Source organism: Camelina sativa, chromosome 16 (genome assembly GCF_030686135.1).
Source record: "Camelina sativa cultivar CO46 ecotype springtype chromosome 16, ASM3068613v1".
NCBI classification, from domain to species: Eukaryota; Viridiplantae; Streptophyta; class Magnoliopsida; order Brassicales; family Brassicaceae; genus Camelina; species Camelina sativa.
This window is the reverse complement of record NC_141895.1, coordinates 20,295,736-20,316,560: the sequence shown is the minus strand read 5'-3', so window position 1 is coordinate 20,316,560 and position 20,825 is coordinate 20,295,736. Positions and strand designations below refer to the sequence as shown.

The following is a 20,825-nucleotide window of genomic DNA, read 5'->3' as shown; positions in this document are numbered from 1 at the left end:
TGTAACGTTACGTTAGTGACGTTTTTATACTCTGTTTCTGGCCGTTGTGAGCCTTTCGATGAAATAAAAGTTTGTTTATATAACACATTTTGGTATAGCCCCTATTATTTTTGTTTAGCTACATAGACGAATGGATTGACCAAAACACGCAAAGAAATCTTTGTCCATAAGGTTCATACTACGAAGGCTTTGATTCGGCCCATATGATTTTTGGGTAGAACTAGCCTTAACTCAAGCTTTTGAATCATATATTTTGTTTTCATTATTATTATTTTCTCACCTATTCACTCATTTTTTTTAAGTATAAATTATCTGTGATAAGATTTACATAATGTTTGATGTTTGCAAAAAAGAAAAGAGTTATAATGGTTTTATGTACTGGATATATGTATAAAGTAAAAGTGGCAAGACAAGGCAAGGGCAATCACATATATTGGAAAATTATGCATCAAAATAATATTTGCAATAATGAAAAGACTGACCAAAATAAAAAAGACTTGTACCATTATCTCCCACTACTAAAAAAGTATTTTCTACATGGGTTAAACATTTTAGAACAAGAAAACATGATAATGATAAAAGTTCGTAAAAATCAAAACAATTAAATCAAATAGAAATGAGTTATCAATAATTTCGCTTACTATGTGCAATCAACTTGAGAACTCACGGCTCTTCCATTCCCACCACGGATCAATTTCGCTCCCACCAATAATAAACAATTAAATCAAATACAAATTTTAATCCCATCACCATCAAACCTTTAGCCGCTGAACTTTCTCCGACGTCATCTTAACCTTTTTTCTATTTCCGGTGACGCCACTTTCTTCTTCCACCAGGCCCCAACTTACCGCTATCCATATAAAATAAAGCGGCAAGCCAATAGACTTTGCGTGGTGGTATCCTACCTACAACGACAAAAGAAAAAAGAAGAAAAACTATAAGCCATTTGAAGAACACATATCATCAAGTTAATTAATTAAGCCCATACATATTTGATATATCATATATGCAACAAAGGTCACAAACTAAGAAACATAACACAAGCCAACATTAATGTAGTACTATTATTGATTTACGATGCATCGACGACGTGACATCACCTTATTTACATCTTATTTTCATATACGTACATTACATACATAGATTGGCATGCCTCAACTTCTTATTACATTTTTAGAAGCAGCATGTTACTGTACAACATATCAATTACGACATGAACTGTTTCATATAATATTACCTAACAATGGGAAAAAGAAGGAATTATTTATTTCACGGTTCTTCTTAGTTTTTTTTAATAGTATTTAGTTATTATAATTAGGAACTTAGTTATTATAATTAGGAATTTTTTTTTTTGGAATTGCCTCTCTCTTCTCTCCCCCGAATTCGCTTTAGCCGTCGTCCAGAAAATAAAATCTTTGTTTGTCCTCTCCGATGATCGATGCTCCTCGCCGTAGCTGTGAGAGGGGCCCGTTGCTCTGTTTTTAGTCGTTTCCTGCCTTCGTTTGTGTTGTCTCGGTTGGATCTGGTGGATGGATGGGATGGTTAGAGACTCAGCGAATGATATGGTCTTCACAGTGAGGGTTGCTCGACGGTCTTTGAGCGTTTTGTTTCGTCCTCCCCCGACGGTTTTTGGAGAAGCCTCGTTTGCCTTTGTCAGATCCGGCGGTGTCTTGATCTCTTAGGTGCTGCTTCTCGGTTCTGTGGCCATGGGTTCTTGTTGTCTCCTGTTTGAGTAAGCTGTCTTTCCCGTCCTTCACCTGTTCCTTTAAGATAGGTCTAAGTGTGTAGTGTTGTAGAAGTGGTTAAAGTTTGGCCCTTGATTGGGGAATCTTGTGGTTTGGTTAAAGTTTCGATCTTAGGTTTTGTCTTTGCGGTAGGAACGGTCTTTGTTGGGTTGTGGTTGCAAGTGGTTTGTTTTAATTCCGGAGCTAGCAGCTCCACGGTACGACTCGAAGAATAATATATCTCTTGACCATTTCATTCCTTTGTTGTCGTTCATGTGCTTCTCATTGTTTGAAGCCGCTTGGTTTGTTTGGTTACGATTGCGTTTTATCCGCCCAACCATTGTCTCGACCATCACCCTTGGTCTACTTTTCCAGTCTTTGTTTCCCTTAAGGTTGTTTCCTTTCTAAGTTTAGGCTTCGGTTTGTTTAGAAGTTATGCTAGTCTTAGTTGTTTGCAGTGGGCTCTTCTCTGGTTTATCTGTTCGTTGTGGTTGATAGCTTCTTCGTTCCATCTTCGTGCTTTTGAGTTCGGTTGTATCGAGAGGTTAGGCTGCGCTCCTTGTACTTGCTTTGCAGATCTGGTGAGATCTGACTGCATTTTTGTAAGGCTTCTACACAGACGATTCTGGACGCCATTGTTGTCATCGTCGCATTCGGAAGCGTTTCGAGTCTTTGCTTGCCGGGTTATGAAGTCTTTGGTTCTGCTACAAGAGATTGGTTCTCTTCGTGATAGGAGGCGGTTGTTCTTAGCCTGGGATTGGCCGTGGGCATCCTTGGTAGTTCTCATCCAAGTGTTTGAAGAGAAAGGTTTTTCTTGCATCCTAAAACTAGTGTATCATGTGAGGGTTTATGCCTTGTTGCCTATTACTTTGTTTTAAGGGTTCATCCTCTGTTTTGGGTTTAACTTCACTACTTTGTAATTTTTACCTTGGTTTCGCTCTATGTCTCCAGGAATTTCTGTTTGTTCTCCAGCTTAGTTTCCCTCTTTTGGGCTTTAGACTCCGAAGATATTCTTATTTTCCGTCGGCTAAGTTGTAATTCATCATATATCCTTCTAATTTATATAATATCAGTTGACAAAAAAAATCAGGAACATTGACTTGTAACAAAATGGGGGAGATGCAGAAAAAATGAAAAGAAGAAGCTACAATTTGAGGTAAAGAAAGTCTTTGGGGGACATAATAAACTCATTATAATACTTTGGGACAAACCACGTTTGCGAAGGGGTCCTTCATCATTTCATGTACTATATATTCACTCATATATAGAAATTCTAATGTATTAAGGGACGTTTACATTATCCATGTAATAATAAATAATGTAAGAGACTTTGATTTTTAGAGACAGTAGCATTCAAGTTCATTGGGCTTTAAGCCTTTTAATAACATCTAATGATGTCTTTAATCTGGTGTTTTAATTGTAAAAATATTAATTTAAAAACCTGTTAAGAAAAAAGAAGAAAAAAACAATAATTCGGTTTGTTACTCTAGTTTTATTTCCTCTATCTTTAACACCAAAAAGACCCCTCATCTCATAATTTGCCCTTGAATTATGTATTTTCCACTATGAGGAATATTAACCCCACATTGATATAATTGTACTGCCAAATATTGATAATATCAAGTGATGATGATGTAACATATAGTTATATATATAAAACATGATTTTTTTTTCACGAAATACCACCTTAGATGAATCTCAATTTTAAAAATACCATGAGATAATATAATCTATCTAGCTAATAAAATATCATACTCTGCCACATCTAATTAGTGAAACACTAAATCACAAAAGTTAATTACTTTTACTGAGATTTTTGTTTTCAACGTAGTTTTTATAACTTTTATCCAAAAATAGTTAAAGATAATTTTGGGGATTCATATCTTATCCAACACACAGTATTCAGTTCAGGACAAGCTGGAGTTGTGTGTTGCTACTTGCTAGTGTGATTGATTAAATAGTTGGATCGCATGTGAACATTTATTTAATAATTAAGTTTTTTTGTTGTTGGCAACTAATCACGATTATATATACTTTTTTTTTTTTTGTCAACTTACTCTATTTTATTAAATTGCCGTTTCACCTTATAGCGTTTATATATATTTCACCCAAAAATCACAATAATGGCTAGTAAAAACCTTAATAAGATATGTATATATCAACAAATGGTAATTCATATAAACTATTATAGAATTGGCAGTTAAAAAGAAGAATATTATGGTCAAGCCAATGCAAAATCATTATACATTTGCCAAGAATAAAGTGTTTATTTCATCAGTCCAAACTTTTTTACTTTAAAGTTTCACATATAAAGCATTATATGGAGGGGCCGATCTACGTTACAAAGAGGTGGGGCACGTGTCCCACACTAATTTTTAAAGTTTTGCTTCTAACACCACCATCCTGTTAGAATCTTTAGCTCAGTTGGTAGTTTTACCCAAGATAAAACATTAGGTCACGAGTTCGATTAGCACCTAGTACTTGGTATATTGTTTTTTTTCTTCTTCTTTAAGTATTTTAATACGTGAGGCATTTTCTTATCCCATTTTTCCTTAAATAAAACTATATGCATTTAGTTCTATTTTTTTCTTTCTATTTTCACTTTAACTTTTAACAATTTTAATTCATGTTTCCTTTATTGCAAAGTAAATATATATCGTAATTTAATAAAATACAAGTAATAAACTAGTAAATTAGTAATATTAAACAATATTATATTTTTTTGTAGTTTTTTTTTGGGGGCAAAATCTCTTTTTGTAGTTAATTTATTATTTTTAAACTCTAAATTTGTGTGATTTAATAAGATAAGTAATTTAAATATATTAAACATATTTATATTTTAAAATGAATTATAAGTTCGTATCTAATTAAGCATCATCATGAACCAGTATAAACAATACTTTAAAAAAGTTTGGCTCATTTTTTGGACTTCAAACAATCAAACCTTATAATATATTTAAAAATACAAAATATTTACTTTAATATAAACAAAAAAAATATTTTATTAACTATATTATTAATTATAAGTGCCCCAGATAAAATTTTGTTCTGGATCCGCCACTGATCATATGTAATTTGAAAGGAAATTTTATGAAATTCACGTAATCTAAAGTGTGACACAACTAGAGGTGTCAAGCGGGCCTCATACCCGCGGGCCTAGCCCATTTAGTATCATGGTGGGGCGGGCTTGGACATCATTTTTTGTGTCCATGAAATAGTGGGCCTAGCGGATTAGTCCATCACGGGTCGCGGGTTGGAGCGGGCTAACCCATTGCGGATTGCGGGTCGACCCGTCAAAGTCTGAAACCTTTCTTTGAACTTTGAACCTTTTGTTTCACTTAGAGTTTGTAAAGGTTTTAGAATAAAACTTATAATCGAAAACCCTAAATTAAGAGTGTTTTCATTGTTTAACAAGGAAACTGAAAAGTCTTTTTATTTTTTACGACTAACGACTCAAAGACTCAAACATAGAGGTGAGAATTTTCGTTTGTGAATTGTGAGTATCATTGGAGGCTTAGAAGCTGAAGCCATACACATCTGAACATATCTGTAATGGTAATGTTTCATACTTATCTTTTACCTTTGATTGCATTATGTTTTGAACTTTTGATTTTTCATTTTAGTGTTCTAAGTTGCAGGTTTATGCAGGTTTAGTGTTCTAAGTTGCAGATTTATGCAGGTTTAGTGTTTTGAACTTTTGATTTTTCAGTTTAGTGTTATAAGTTGCAGGTTTATGTATCCTTGACCTTTGATTGCATTCTGTTTTGAACTTTTGATTTTTCAGTTTTAGTGTACTAACATTTGATTTTTCAGTTTAGTGTTCTAGTTGCAGTTTTGATCATGTATGATTGATAAACGATTTGTTCATGTTTCAAATTATGTTTTAGTAATAGAATTTTTTATTTTTGTTTTGATAGGAGTCACAAGAGTCGCAGGACTCATATGAAAAGAGATCAGTAGACCTGGAATCTCAGAGATTTATCAATGCTGCAAATGCTGAACATGAGAGCAGAACGTTTAACGGATCAAAAATATCTGCAAAGCAAAGAAAAAAAGTAAGTGCTGCACCAGAAGCATCTAAGAAGCAGAAACAGAAACAGAAAGTGAGTTATGAACCAGAAGCACCTAAAACTCAGAAAACTCAGAAAAGAAAAGTCATTGAGGTTGCTGATGATGATGATCTTGACGAAGATGCTAATGATGATGAGGGATTTATTAATGTTGATGAAGATTCTGACAAGGGAAGGTCATCAGAACCAAAAAAAGAAAGCAGTAATCAGAAGTATGGGATCATTTCTCAGTGATTAAGAAGGTTAACAGCTTGGGTATTAGTGAAGAAAGAGTTGTGTGCAAATATTGCAAAAAGGATTATGCGTTCAATGCACATAAAAATGGTACAAACTCATAGACGCCATTTGGAAAAATATAAGTTTATGCTTAGAGATGGAGATATTGGTAAGATGATGGTTGATTCAGAAGCAAGATTGCAAGCTAGGAAGATTGATCAACATGTTTTCCGGGAAATGGTAGCTAAGTCTATTATCCATCATGACTTCCCATTTTCTTATGTGGAATATGAGAGAGTTAGGGCTGTTTGGAAGTATTTAAATGCGGATGTGAAGTTTTTCTGTCGGAATACAGCTGCAACAGATGTTTACAAGTTTTATGAGAGTGAGATGGGTAACTTGAAGAGTGAGATGCGGACCGTTAACCCGCTGGGTCTTGCGGGGTGGGTCTGGACATATATATTCTGACCGCGGTCCTAAACGGGCCGGTCTGCAGCGGTCCAAAAAAAGATTGTCCATGGCGAGGCAGGCTAGATGGGCGCGGGCTGGCCCATTTGACACCTCTAGACGCAACACAATATTTGGATTAGGCCTGGGCCTTATATCCGAAACCGATTACCCGATCCGACTCCGATCCGAAAAACTCAGATACGGATATAAACCGAAACAGAGATAATAACCGAACGGTTATTGTTTTATAAATCCATCGGTTATAGGATCGGTTCGGATAATAACTGAAATCCGATATACACCCGAACACATCCGAACAATTCCGTTATCTCTCCCGATCCTCCTTGTGATACACCACCTACAACTTCCCTTATCTCTCGCGATGCTCCTTCCGTTTCCCTAATCTCTCGCGATTCAGTTTGATACACGATCTTCCAATTGCCTTATCTCTCTCGATTCTGTACATATAAATAAATGTAGAACCCTAAACTTTCAAGATGGAATCCCTAATAATACCAATTTCGCCACCCCAGTCTCCTCCATCAGAGGCATCAAGAAATCGATCTCGGGTATGTCTATGATTCATATTCAACCTTAGTTATCATCTTCTTCTTCCTTAGTTATTCTAGGATTCTTCTTCTTCCTTGAAACGAATTAAATTATAGTGAAATCTGATTTTTTTTTTGCTGATTTTGTGTTTAATTTGCTTGATTCTTTACTCCTAATGGTTAGATTAGCTAACTTAGCTATGTATTTGATCTTAACCATAAGTTGTTCTCGTTTATAAGAATTATAGTTTAGGATGTGGATAAGGTGTACAGTTTACAATTATAACTTTAGATAGAAACAAAACTTTAGCTTATTAACTTTGCATTATGTTCTGTTTAGATGGATTCCTCACCATTTCCAGACAACATTGACAACGAGAGAGATGTCCCAAATCTGATACCTGCGAGTGGGAACAAAAGGAAAGAAGCTTCGGTTCCGGCAGATGGTCCGACAGATGGTGGAGTTACTTCACAACCAGCCCAGCCAAAAAGAAAACCGAGTACAAGATCTACTGTTTGGGGACACTTCACGAGATTTGATGATAATCATAAGAGATGTAAGTGCAATTACTGCCACAAGTCTTACGGTTGTGATTCAAAATCAGGAACTTCTCACCTGGAGGCTCATATGGAGAGCTGCAAGCATTTTCAAGCATGGAAGCAGAAGCAATCACAGACTGTGATTAACAATCAGGGACAACTTCAGAGTGGAAAAGTTACACAAGAAGTGTTTAGGGAGGCTTCGAATGAGATGATTGTGCTGTCAGAGTTACCACTTGCTTTCATTGAAAGTATCGGTTGGAAACATTTCTGCAACAAAGTCAACCTCTACAAACCACATTCCAGAAGAACAGCTACAAAGGACATTGTTAGAATGTATATGGAGATGAAAGCATCTATGAAAACTTGGATTGTTGCTAGTAAGCCAAGAGTTTCGTTGACAACTGACATTTGGGTTGCTATAGCAACAGGTGATAGTTACATGGTCATAACTACACACTTCATTGATGTATCTTGGCGATTGAGGAAGCTGATAATTGGGTTTAAGTATATTACAGATCACAAAGGAGCAACAATATCACGAGTTCTGCTTGACTGTTTGGCTGAGTGGGGCATAAAGAAGCTTTTAACTGTGACAATTGACAATGCAACTGCAAATACTTCTGCTTTGAAAAAATTTCAGGAGGCATTCAGCTTAAGGAACAGTGAAGCATTTGTTTTAAATGGAGAGTGTATGCATATGAGGTGTTGTGCGCACATACTCAATTTGATTGTTAGGGACGGGTTGCATGAATTGAGTGAGAATGTGACAGCCATACGAAATGCAGTTCAGTATGTGAGGTCTTCTACTTCAAGATGTGATTCATTTGAGCAAAAAGTTGTCTCAGGGAAGATGACTAGAGGGAGTCTACCGTTGGACATCAAAACAATGTGGAATTCTACTTACTTAATGTTGTCAAGAGATATTGATTTTAGATTGACATTCGATAGAATGGAGGCAGAAGACAAGATGTACAATGACTACTTTAATGAGGTTGAGAATGGGAAAAAAAAAGATTGGGCCGCCTACAAGAGCTGATTGGAATGTCGTAGAAAGGTTAGTGAGATTTCTAATCATATTCTACAATTCTACTTTGGTTGTGTCTGCTTCAACTTCAATTGCTTCTTATAAGTGTTATGGAGAGATAGTGACTATAGAGAGGAATTTGATGACACTAAGCAATAGTATTGATAGTGACTTGAAATCAAAGGCGGATGCTATGTTATTGAAGTTTGATAAGTACTGGGATGGAATGAGAAACATCAATGTTTTTCTGATTATTGCAAGTGTGTTTGATCCACGGAAAAAAATGCAATTTGCTAATATGTGCGTTGACAAGCTTTATGGGAAAGATACATCCGATTCTAAGGAGATAAGTGATAGGATCACCACTTTTTTGACATCTCTGTTTAAGGAGTATAGCAATCGGTTTCAGAAAGTATCAAGTGGTCAATCATCACAGTCCACTCAGACATCGACTTCTGTTAGCCAAGGTGAGTCTACTGATTTAATGTCTGATAGTATGGGTTATGAGATAATAGACTTTGCTTATAAGGAGTTGGTTGATGAGATTGGGGTTGACGATGGTAGGGATAAGTTGGATGTCTATTTGAATGAAAAAGTGGAAAATCCTAGAACTATTGTTGGATTAGAGTGGGATGTATTGTCTTGGTGGAGGCTCAATAGTGGTAGGTATCCAGTTTTATCAGAGATAGCTAAGGATGTTCTTGCAATGCAGGTTTCATCAGTTGCATCTGAAAATGCATTCAGTACTAGTGGGAGGGTCATAGAGCCACACAGAAGCTGCTTAACGCATTATATGGTGGAAGCTTTGATATGCATGCAACAATGGATGAAGAACAAGAATCACTTTGGTGAGAAAGCAATTGTTACAAATACACAATTGCTTGTGGACATTGAACTGCTTGATAAACTTGAAAAAGGTATGCCCAAACCTATTTACTTGATTCTTACTTTTTAGTAGTTACTAGTTTTAATAACCGACACTTATCAATTACTATTTTTCTATCTTTTCAGAGTTTGATTGTCGAGACTTAAACTAGAAGACTTACATAGACACATCACTCGGATGTAAGGTAAATGTTTAAAATTTGATGTTTGATTTATGTTAAGGACATGAAGTGAAATGAAAAGCCGATGCTTACACTGGTTTTTAACTAAGAATTTGTTACTTTATTGTATTAGGGACATAAAGAAGTTGAACTATGGGACTAAGAAAAAGCTTGAGGAGGTCGTTGTTGCTGGCTTACATTGAAAGTTGTTATTGCAAGATCATCTTTTATCTTTATATTTATCTTTGTTTTTTAGGATGGTGCTCTACTTTGGTTTTGAAATTTATGAAAACAATATCCGATACATGAAAATCCAATCCGAAGTTTATAAATTATCCCTTAAATTAAGGTTTCATTTTTCAGTATTCCTTTGACGAATCAAACGATCATATATAGAAAAAAAACATTGGATTCAGTATTAAAAACAAAAACAAAAAGCCAAAAGAAAAAACCTCACATTCTCTTGTTTTATCGATCCAAAAATCACCGAATGTGTCATACACTTTCATCACCAAAGATTTCTAAAAGAAAAGAAATCACATGTGTAATATGATTACGTACTTAAATAAATATTACTGTACACATCAACGGTGCCTTTTTGTAATTTAAAGGAAGTAATACTTGGAAAATCCCAAAAAAGTTGTAACATGTGTATACAGGGACATAATACCCTAGATGTCGTGACTTTTTCCTCAGTTTTATTAGTATAGATATGAATTAGACACAGAAAGTCACAGTTCAGTGAGATACGGTCGACTTCGCAAGAAATGCAATAATACGAAACAAAAACTAAGATTATATATGTCATTACTTGCAGGAATCTTTTTAAAAAAATATATATATAATTAAACTATTATTGGTCGACCTTAACAAGTTGCTTCCACATTTAAGAACTTAAAAAAGTTTCACATACACGGATTAAAATGTATATACAGTTGTCACATGATGAACGATGCATGCAACAACACATGGTATCTCTCTTGTATCAGGCTTGTTAATTTGATTACGACGTTGGTTAATGGATAAGTAATGATTATGCTTCTTTTTCATAAACTTTCTATAAGTAGTAAGATAAGGTAATCAATTTTGGTCAGGTGGATTAATACACTAACTTAATTGGTCAGGTCAGGTGGAAGATAGCTTAGAACATTAGTAACCATTTAAAATTAAATGTGGATGGATATTAAAACTAAAAGCTAAAAGAGAATATTAGATACTGTATTAATTTGGGTAGATGAGTTATTCAATATGTTGATCTCGATCGATACCTAATCCTTTCATAACAATGCTCGGATTATATGATTTGGAACGAAGGAGTGATCATCATCTAGACAACAGTTAATGATGGAGGACAAACATTCTCTTTGATCTAAACATCTCATGTTTTGACTGTTTGGTGAATCTAATAAATTGGTTGCTCATTGATACTCCAATACTCGAAGAGAACTCGAGACAACAAATTTTAAAATTCTGACATTAATTAATAGGACTCTTAACTAAATACGTACGGTACTATTTAATGTTTATATATACTGATACTAGTCAAGCGTCGTCATGTGAGATTTGGTATCATTAATGAGATTTGGTAATTATAGTTTAATGTTTTGGTAATTATAGTTAATCTCTAGAGTATCATTAATGAGATTTGGTAATTATAGTTTGCTCATCAACAGTTAAATATATGTATGTTCACAGATCTCATCTTGCATATGAATACATATGCAACTTAGCATGTGCAATATTAATGTTTTTATATATGAATCACGACAAAGTATGTCTGTCGTATAGCATAGAATCTATATTTTCAACGAGTTCAACTTCTGTCTTATTTACTCATTATTATATATATTGTATTTAATACTTCTGCTGCTTCTTAATAATACAAAATTTAATCCGATAATTATAGGCTCTTATAAATATTAAGTTTATAAAGAGGAGAAAAAATCAGGAAAGAGTTGTGGTCCAAAATTATTAAATTGTATTTCTATACTATGTAGGACGTCTTTCATCTACTATATATATGTCTATATGTATATATACTACTGTAATTTAAGTAAGAGATAATATAAAAATATACCACTCAAGCATATTTTCAAACATAAATTTTAATATGCTGATAAGAAGTTATATTGTGTCGTATACGGTAGAATTTGTTTTTAATTTTTGATTAATTTATATTAGATACACATAAGTTTGTTTCTTTATTTCTTTTTCACAATCTCTTTTTTGTTTTTCTTGGTCAACAAAAGAAGAAAATCTTATACTTTATTTTTATCGTCCACACATAATTTTCATGTCAGTAAATTTACCCAAGAAACATGCGCAGGGGAGCATAAATATTATATGAGGCAGTGCCGACAAGGGCCACAGTAATGATTTATGAGTGCGAAAGGCTATAAAACTTCTTTGGCTCATATATAACCAGTAACCACCACGACGACTAAGAATGAGTGGAAATAAAAAAAACATGTTATAAATCGTTAGATTCGTTTTCTTATCACATTGTTAGTTTTATTCATGGTACGTCTTCGATAAAAGAATTTCTAATGATCAATGTACTAAATTATTAACAATTCATTTACACGAACTTATCAATCCTCAAGAAGTTAAACGTGGTTCTAGAAGAGTTTGATCCTTAAGTGTTCTTGATCAGTTTAGTTGTTGTCATGGGCAATTGAATTCCATCGACCCGCGCGCATCTCCCACTAAAAGAAGAGAAAGATCGAAAATAAAGCAAAAGGAGTATAAAAAGAATTAAAGTAGACATCAAGACAGTGTACCAGTGACTAGTGACCACCAACAGAGCCACGCTGTTATATTTTTAAGATTCTCACTATACTATGTTGTTATGAATTGTGTATCATACTTCATACTTGACTTGCAGTTTAGAAAGATAGTGCACGATCGTTTCCATTATTAGATCACTACAAGTGTACTTCTCGTTTGTAATTTTTACTATTATTAAGCATTATTTCAATGCTATGAGCATAATGTTACGATAAAAGACTAATATATGTGGATTATAAGAGTGATGGGTGAATATATTTATCGGCATTGCTTTTCTATTTTGGCATTACAATAAGATATTATTAGTGTAAACCATAAAATACCCATGGCCATATTAATTGGACAAGATGACAAAAACTTACATCCATGTCAATGCCGCTGCGAACTTGCACTTCCAAAAGAATGTACATGTCATCATCACGTCATGCATACATGTTAGACATATACATATCTACATATACACACATTATGATATGTATGTCGGAATTGCATATTTGCATAGATCATCAATCCACTTATGGGTCGTTTAGTGGCCTGACGCCTGTTTAACACTTAGAAAAAAGTATTGGAAGGGGAAGCTATTAGTTTAATTTTTCGTATCCAAAACTAATACTAATAATTAAAGTTAAACCTCCTACATTGGGAGACATTTATACACAATAACAGGGGAATGTGGCACTCTACTTCCAAAAGCTTTGGTATCGAATTAATAATATGAATTACCTCGAAATTGTCACAACCAAAGCCGCAACTCAACAAGTAATGAACAATAGCTTTACAAATAAATTTAAGTCACGAACGTGAACTCATGATGTCGAATACCAAAACGACCCTTATCATATTCCACAGTACTACTGATTTGGCACTCTCACGAGCTTTGTCAATATCCTGCCGCATCGGACAGAGATCGAGAGATAATAATGCTCGAAACTCATTTCCTAATATTAATAATTTATTCAATAATGCGATTTTGCGGTTCACTATTAACGAATCTTTACTCAGTTCCTTCCACTTATTACATCAACACGTACCATTACTTTTTTAGCTGGAGGCCCAAAACGCGTTTCATTGCAACCATTTGGTCCTTGGCGCGTGGCTTAATGTCAGACAAGAAAATTATTGTTTTGGCTTTTTAAAATCGAGTCGATCAGACCGAACCGTGCTTCCGGTTGTCGATCAAGAACATGCCGGACAGTATATAGTGGACATTGAAAAAAAGGTAACGAAGCTACGTTTTAGATTGATAGAGTAGTATAAAATAGTTACTGTACTATCTACATTTTATTTCAATGCTATGAGCATAATATTTCTAACTTTCTAGTCACTAAAATAACGATCAAGGATTCGTCATCAGGTAACCAATGACTACTACACAAAGTTACTATAAATGGATTTCACTGGAGTACTTTCGTAGTAGTTGGTCATCAGTTATACACAGTTACTATACATAGATTCACTCTAGTCCTTAGTAGAGTTGTTGGTCATCAGTTGATGTAGTCTTTCCTTGGTCAAATATGTACAGTAGAACCTCTATAAATTAATACTCGGTAAATTAATAACTTCTATAAATTAATAAATTTTTCTGGTCCCAAGTTGGGACTAGTGTAATTTTGGACACTATTCGATAAAATAATAAATTAATAACTTTTTAAAAAATCCCATGTAAAAATATGGTCCCATCAATATCATAAATTAATAATCAAATAAACTAGTATATATATATATATATATATATATATCTAAGAATATCTAGTGAAATATGAATCTATTGATGTTTGTTTATTCTTGAATTTTCATTCTTGTTGGAGAGCATCTCTAATCTTTCTGATTGCATCAAAAACTTCTGGTGTTGTCTTCTCAAATCGCATCCAAAAATTGTAGAGAGTTCTTGACGCGATAATTGTTTCCTTACGTGTAACTGGTTCTAAAAGTATCGTCGTATCTTCTTCAACTTTATCATCACCTTGAAAAATAGTAGCAGCAATTTCTTCTAAACATTGAATTTCTGATAAAAAATTCTCTTCATAAATTAATATTTTATTAATTTATCGATAAATTAATAATTATTAATTTAATTAATTTATCGATAAATTAATAATTATTAATTTAATTAATTTATCGATAAATTAAAACCTCTATAAATTAATAAAATTTCATGGTCTGACCTTATTAATTTATAGAGGTTCTACTGTAATTCAGAATAGACAGTAAAAAAATTATAGCTTTTGACTATTTGTATTGAGAACTGCAGTAAATTATGATAACATTAATGCGTGAAGCCATGCATTCATATCGTCCGTTCATGAGATTTCATACGTTATTATAAATTTTAGTCGACGACAGATGTTAAAATATTGTATTAGTCATATGCCATTTTTTTATTATTATTCTCACTTCATACACTATCGCGCTGAATAGGGTATATGCGAACCATATCGCTATAATGTTACTTAAGATTTGATGGTTTTAAAACCATGGTTTAATTTGTAATCAAGTATCATTGTATAAACCAGATAACATTACTATTTGATGAAAATTGTTTTAAGTAAAGGTTAGGACTTAGGATACACATATTTGTATGTTGTTGACGTCATATTTAAGCTAGATGCCTTTTACATTTGTTTCTCTTTTTTTTTTGTGATAAAATTATTTGGTAATATAGTTGCATAAGAAAACATGACACGAGGGCTGTATTATGTGATTGAATTGTTTAAGACTGTGTGTAATGCAGAATAGTTTTATTAGTTGTCTTTTTTTTGGGGCAACAAGTTAGTAGATGGTTGTGATTTTATATATATATATATATTTTTTTTTGGTAAGAGTTGTGATTTTATATATATTGTCAATACAACTATTTTAAAAAGTCCATTTTTAATAATTTATTATAAAAGAAACATATATAATAACTTGAAATTGCCCTATAAAATCCACATATATTGATTGTATAAGCAAGCTTTAAAAAGTTGTTAGACAAAATGATATACTATAATAAAACATCAAGAATAGTAATTAACTTTAAAAAGCAGAATCACAAAAAAGAGTTTGATAAATCAATTGGCATCTTCTAATGAGATTTCAGTTCCTCATGGTAGCTGTTTAACAAACAAACATTGTCGAAAAGTTGAAAAATCCCCCATTAAAACTAGAAGACAACAACAACAAAAAAAAAAAAATGAAATTATACACAAGAGTCTTCTTTTTTTTTTTTTTTGGCTCAACATCAACTTATCATTAACCAAAGAATTAAAACCAAATCAAAGGCACATTACATTTACCTCTGACACATTACATTCACCTTTATAGACTTGGACCAAAAACAAATGCAATGGTTGATCAAGTACAACCCTGAAACACTAGGCGGATCCAACGCTACCCAATCGATAACCATTGCATTTTTTAACCACAGTGAGATAGATAACACTCCACGACTCGGAATGAAATCATCTCTTAAACCACCTAAATTAACCTAATGACACGAAAACAAATACTAACACAGAGAAGACCAAAACAAATACTGAAAAATATCAAATCCCAGCTATGAGAACCTCTTGATAGACATGAAGAACTTGTCCCAAAGCTTCAACACCCAAAAGCGCATCAACAGAAGAGCTTGGTGTCTCTTGCTTTCACTGTTCCGGTCCTAAACCTAAAATGGACAATATATCCGATTGAAACCAACTAAGAGTCGTGAAGCAAAACCGGCAAAATAGATGCTTCTCCGAACTAATCATATAATAACCAGAATGCTAATCATCTAAAGATTAAAACTTGAGGCACAAATTAGCATATATACACAAGAGTCTTCTTGTAACTTGAACATTACCATTACAATTTTTTGTCTTGTTATATAACTCAAATAAAATCTCCTAAAAATAGGTACAACTTTCATTGCTCTTTTGTCTTTTGGCCGGTTAAAAAGTTACTAACCGTTAAAAATTTGGTGGTCGGTAACCTCAAACCGGTTTTGAAAACGCGTTACCATACCGGTCCAAAGAAAAAGTCCCACTTCAATTTTGGTTTTTTCTTGCTTCTTCTTCTTCTAAAATAAAAATAAAAACTCTACTCTTGTCACTCTCTTTCTGCTGTCCCTATTTTCACTCCACTCTTTTCAATTTCCCTCTCATTATCCTTTTCTTCTAATATTTTCATCTTATTTTTAAATACCAAATCTAAAAACATCATCATTTTACTTATTTATTCACAATACTATACCAACTATACATAAAATAACTAATAAATTATTAAAAAGTTTGATATCCAAAAATAAAAAAGTTAATAAATGTTAATTGTGTAGGGTTTAGTTTATGGACAAAAAAAACATAATTGTATAAGCAAGCTTTTGGCTTCTATATAGATTACTCATCATATATATATATATATACAACACAATCAGCTCTCAAACCCCATCAAGCCCACCAATCTCATCTTCTCTGCTCCTCTCTTCTCTCTCACTTTAGCAGAAGAAGATAGAGAAACCAAACAACAAAAATGCTCAAACAGTTCCTTCTTCTCCAATCCTTGTCCTTTATCTTCTTCAATGTAAGCTCAATCTTGAACCTACCTATATGTCACACTTTATTATTCCATTGATTGGTTTATATATTATATAGTTTTGATTTTGTTACTGTTGGTTGAATTAGTAAATGTGGATTTTGTTGGCAATGCAGGTTGTTATCGTCGGAGGACGTTTAATCGGCGGCGGTTTCTCGGCGGAGCAGAATCCATTCACACCTAAAGCGTCTCTAGTCCGTTACTGGAACAAAGAGATCCGTAGCGAATCTCCCAGATCGGAGTTTTTAATCTCTAAAGCCTCGCCACTCAACGCCGTCGACTCAGCCACTTTCTCCAAACTCGCCGCCACCAACTCGCTCCCGACTCGGTTTCCCGATTTCTGCTCCGCCGCTAACCTCTTCTGTTTCCCCGATTTAGGAACGAGTCTCGAGAAACACGAAGAAGACGTCAAGTTCTCCACTTACGAACAGAAGAACTTCACTAACTACGGAAGCGGTCGTCCCGGAGGAGGCGACTCGTTCAAGAACTACTCCAAAGACGGCAATGTCGAGACCGACTCTTTCCGGAGATACAGCCGTAACGGAGCCGGACACGACGATAAATTCAGCGTCTACGGCGACAGCAGCAACGTCGTCGAGGAAGGATTCAACTCGTACGGAACATCCGGAACCGGCGGCGCCGGTGAGTTCACCAACTACCAAAACAACGTGAACAACCCGACGAGCAGATTCACGGCGTACTCCGACGGAGCAAACGGTCGAACTCAATCGTTCAAAACCTACACGCAAAACGCCAACGCCGGCCCAGGCCAATCCTTCACGAGCTACGGCAAAAACGGAAACGGGATCCCTAACGAGTTCGCCTCCTACGGCGCCTCCTCCAACGTAGTCGGCTCCGGGTTCTCAAACTACGGCGAGAACGGAAACGCCGCCAACGACACCTTCACAAGCTACGGAACCGACGGGAACGTGCCTCAAAACAATTTCAAAAACTACGGCGCTGCCGGTAACTCCGCCGATGACACATTCTCGAATTACAGAGACAAGGCCAACGTCGGAGACGATTCCTTCTCCTCCTACGCCAAAGACTCGAGCAACGAGAAGGTCAAATTCGTAAATTACGGTCAATCTTTCAATCCCGGTTCGGAAAAATTCACCGGTTATGGCAAAGGAGCTGAAGACAGCAGGATCAGTTTCAAAACCTACACACCGAACTCAACCTTCAAGGACTACGCCAAAAACGGCGTCGCTTTCTCTAAATACAACGTCTCGACAGCGAACACAGTCGGCGATGGCAAAACCGTGAATAAGTGGATCGAACCGGGCAAATTCTTTAGGGAGTCGTCGCTCAAAGAAGGCACAGTGATTCCCATGCCTGACATCAAAGATAAAATGCCTAAAAGGTCGTTTTTACCCCGGACTATAATTACTAAACTACCCTTCTCCGTTTCGAAGCTCGGAGAGATCAAGAGGATCTTCCACGCCGGTGAGAACTCGACGATGGGAGGCTTAATCACCGACGCGGTGACGGAGTGCGAGAGACCTCCGAGCGTCGGGGAGACGAAGCGGTGCGTCGGATCCGCGGAGGACATGATCGATTTCGCGACTTCGGTTCTTGGTCGGAGCGTGGTGCTGAGGACGACGGACAACGTGGCGGGGTCGAAGCAGAAGGTGGTGATCGGAAAAGTCAACGGGATAAACGGCGGGAAGGTGACGAAAGCGGTGTCGTGTCACCAGAGCTTGTACCCGTACCTGTTGTATTACTGCCACTCCGTGCCTAAGGTTCGGGTGTACGAAGCTGATATCTTGGAGATTGATAGCAAGAAGAAGATTAACCACGGGATTGCCATCTGTCACATGGACACGTCATCATGGGGTGCGACTCATGGAGCTTTCTTAGCTCTCGGGTCTAAACCGGGTCGGATCGAAGTGTGTCACTGGATTTTTGAGAACGACATGAACTGGGCTATCGCTGATTAAACGGACCGGTTCGGTGTGTGTTCGATCATTTCATTTGCGTCGTGGATTTTTTATCTATATGATGATTATGAAGTTTTTACATAGAGAGAATGTTAATTTTCTACCTTATAATTATAATTATGATTATGATATTTTGAAGTTTTTTCAGTAACAATGTAAAGGCTTTGTTACTGATTTGTGGGCGGTACGAATAATTTTATATAAAGATTTTTTGTGAATGTCTGTTTATGGTTTTAATTTTTAATGAATGGTTGGTTGGTTGGAATGGTTGATTGGGATATTTATATTACTGAATTGAGGAAATGGATATATCATATGTTTTTTATGCAAAAAATATAAGGGTGAAAATAACATATAAGAAGATGGGGACAGTGAGTGATATGGTGTTTTCAAATTAAATGTGCTTAGTTATGTCCACAAGATGTAGAGGCGTGTATAGAGATGAGGTGGACTTTATGTGCCACCCCATTTTTTTTTTTTTTTATAATCATGTATGAGAAAAGAAAAAAATAGAGATATAGAGAGAAGAAAAGAAGAAGAGTCACGAGCTGGCTATATCAATGGGACAAATGCGTAATGAGGGTAACACATTTGGCATTGCGAACATTTTTTTATAATGAAGGTTTTTTTCTGTGTTTGTTTTTATTTTGTTGGGGGTTTTCGTGAGCCGACATTAACATCTAATAAAACTTTTTCATTACTTGTCTTGTGAGATTATTTTGTTTGAGTGTGTTCTTGAATTAGTCATCTGTGAGTTACTCTCTCTTTGGCAACTTTCGGTAAGCAAAATAGTTTTTATATCCTGACGATTACATTTTGGCATTTGATTGACACAAAGAAATAGTAAACGCGTTAACGAAAAAGTTTCAGAGAAAAATGAATACGTGTATGGCCATCTTTGCTTATTGTCAATTAGCTGGTTTCAAATTTGTGTAAGTAAAATTATATGCCAAAAGTCTACAATTTCCAATTATAGAATAGGCTTGTCTACATGTTCCCAAAAAAAAAAAGAACCCCGCAAGAACAAAACACACCACAAATTTGGTTAGTATACAACTAAACATTGTAGAGACTCTTTTCACTATTGTCACTAAACATGTGTCATAAATTTGAGGGAATGTGAATTGAATCAAATTTGCAGTTAGACCTACTTCGATTTTAATTATATCCTTATCAGACGTTAATTAATCTACCGAACAAAAGACAAATAATTAAAATCAGCATGTGTAATCAAACTTAATCTTCTCCCTTATTATCGCGCAAATAATGGAAGTTTTTTTCCTAATCATTTAATGAAACAACCTGCTCATAATCATGAAGGGTTTTTTGTTTTGGGTTTTTACAAAGACAAATGTTAACCTAACTCATATTTTAAACATAACATATCATTCTTCTTTTGGGATTTACAAGCGTATTAGCAAACATATTACATATAATTTATAAATATTTATGGGTTCATCTAGTGCATGAAAATGAAACAATCCATCACTTTCAATTACCGACTGAACTATTTGGCATGTTATGTTTGTTGCTTTATTCCCCTTAAATTTAGGACTATTAAAAATTTATATTGAATTTTTATTTACATCTATCACGTGGTTTTGCATTAAGTATTAACCAACAAAAAAAAGAAAGAAGTGAATATGATCTCTATCATCATCGTACGGGTCGAAAGAGAGAGGCCAGTGAGGTGTGAAACTCAGAACTAGAAACGAGGTTTTGTCACAGGAATCACAAACAACACAATAACGTCGTCTTGTTTGGTTAGTGTGATACGTATTTACAAGTTCACGGTTTTTGTAAAAGATGCTATTATCAGTGCCGGCCCAACATTAACCAAGGCCTTACGCAAAATTTGAAAAATGTGTCTTTTTCACCTATGACAAAAGTTATAGGTTTTCTATAAAAGGCCACCACTTAATATTT

The 20,825-nt window shown here is 34.9% G+C and overlaps 1 protein-coding gene and 1 pseudogene across 1 annotated transcript; both read left to right on the top strand.

The window, feature by feature from the left end:
* Positions 1–8,161: 8,161 nt before the first annotated feature.
* LOC147925772 (zinc finger BED domain-containing protein RICESLEEPER 2-like) lies at positions 8,162–9,762 on the top strand (annotated as a pseudogene).
* Positions 9,763–16,492: 6,730 nt separating this feature from the next.
* Positions 16,493–19,117, top strand: LOC104750878 (polygalacturonase 1 beta-like protein 3). The gene is made up of 2 exons (XM_087493295.1): positions 16,493–16,947; positions 17,076–19,117. Exons 1-2 carry the CDS (start codon positions 16,897–16,899, stop codon positions 18,897–18,899), a joined length of 1,875 nt encoding a protein of 624 aa, XP_087349421.1. The 5' UTR covers positions 16,493–16,896; the 3' UTR covers positions 18,900–19,117.
* The last annotated feature ends 1,708 nt before the right edge of the window (positions 19,118–20,825 follow it).

Coding starts and splice junctions, on each gene's coding strand:
- LOC104750878 (XM_087493295.1), top strand. CDS start 16,897: ATGCTCAAACAGTTCCTTCTTCTCCAATCCTTGTCCTTTATCTTCTTC. Junction 16,948..17,075: donor TGTCCTTTATCTTCTTCAAT/GTAAGCTCAATC, acceptor TTGGCAATGCAG/GTTGTTATCGTCGGAGGACG.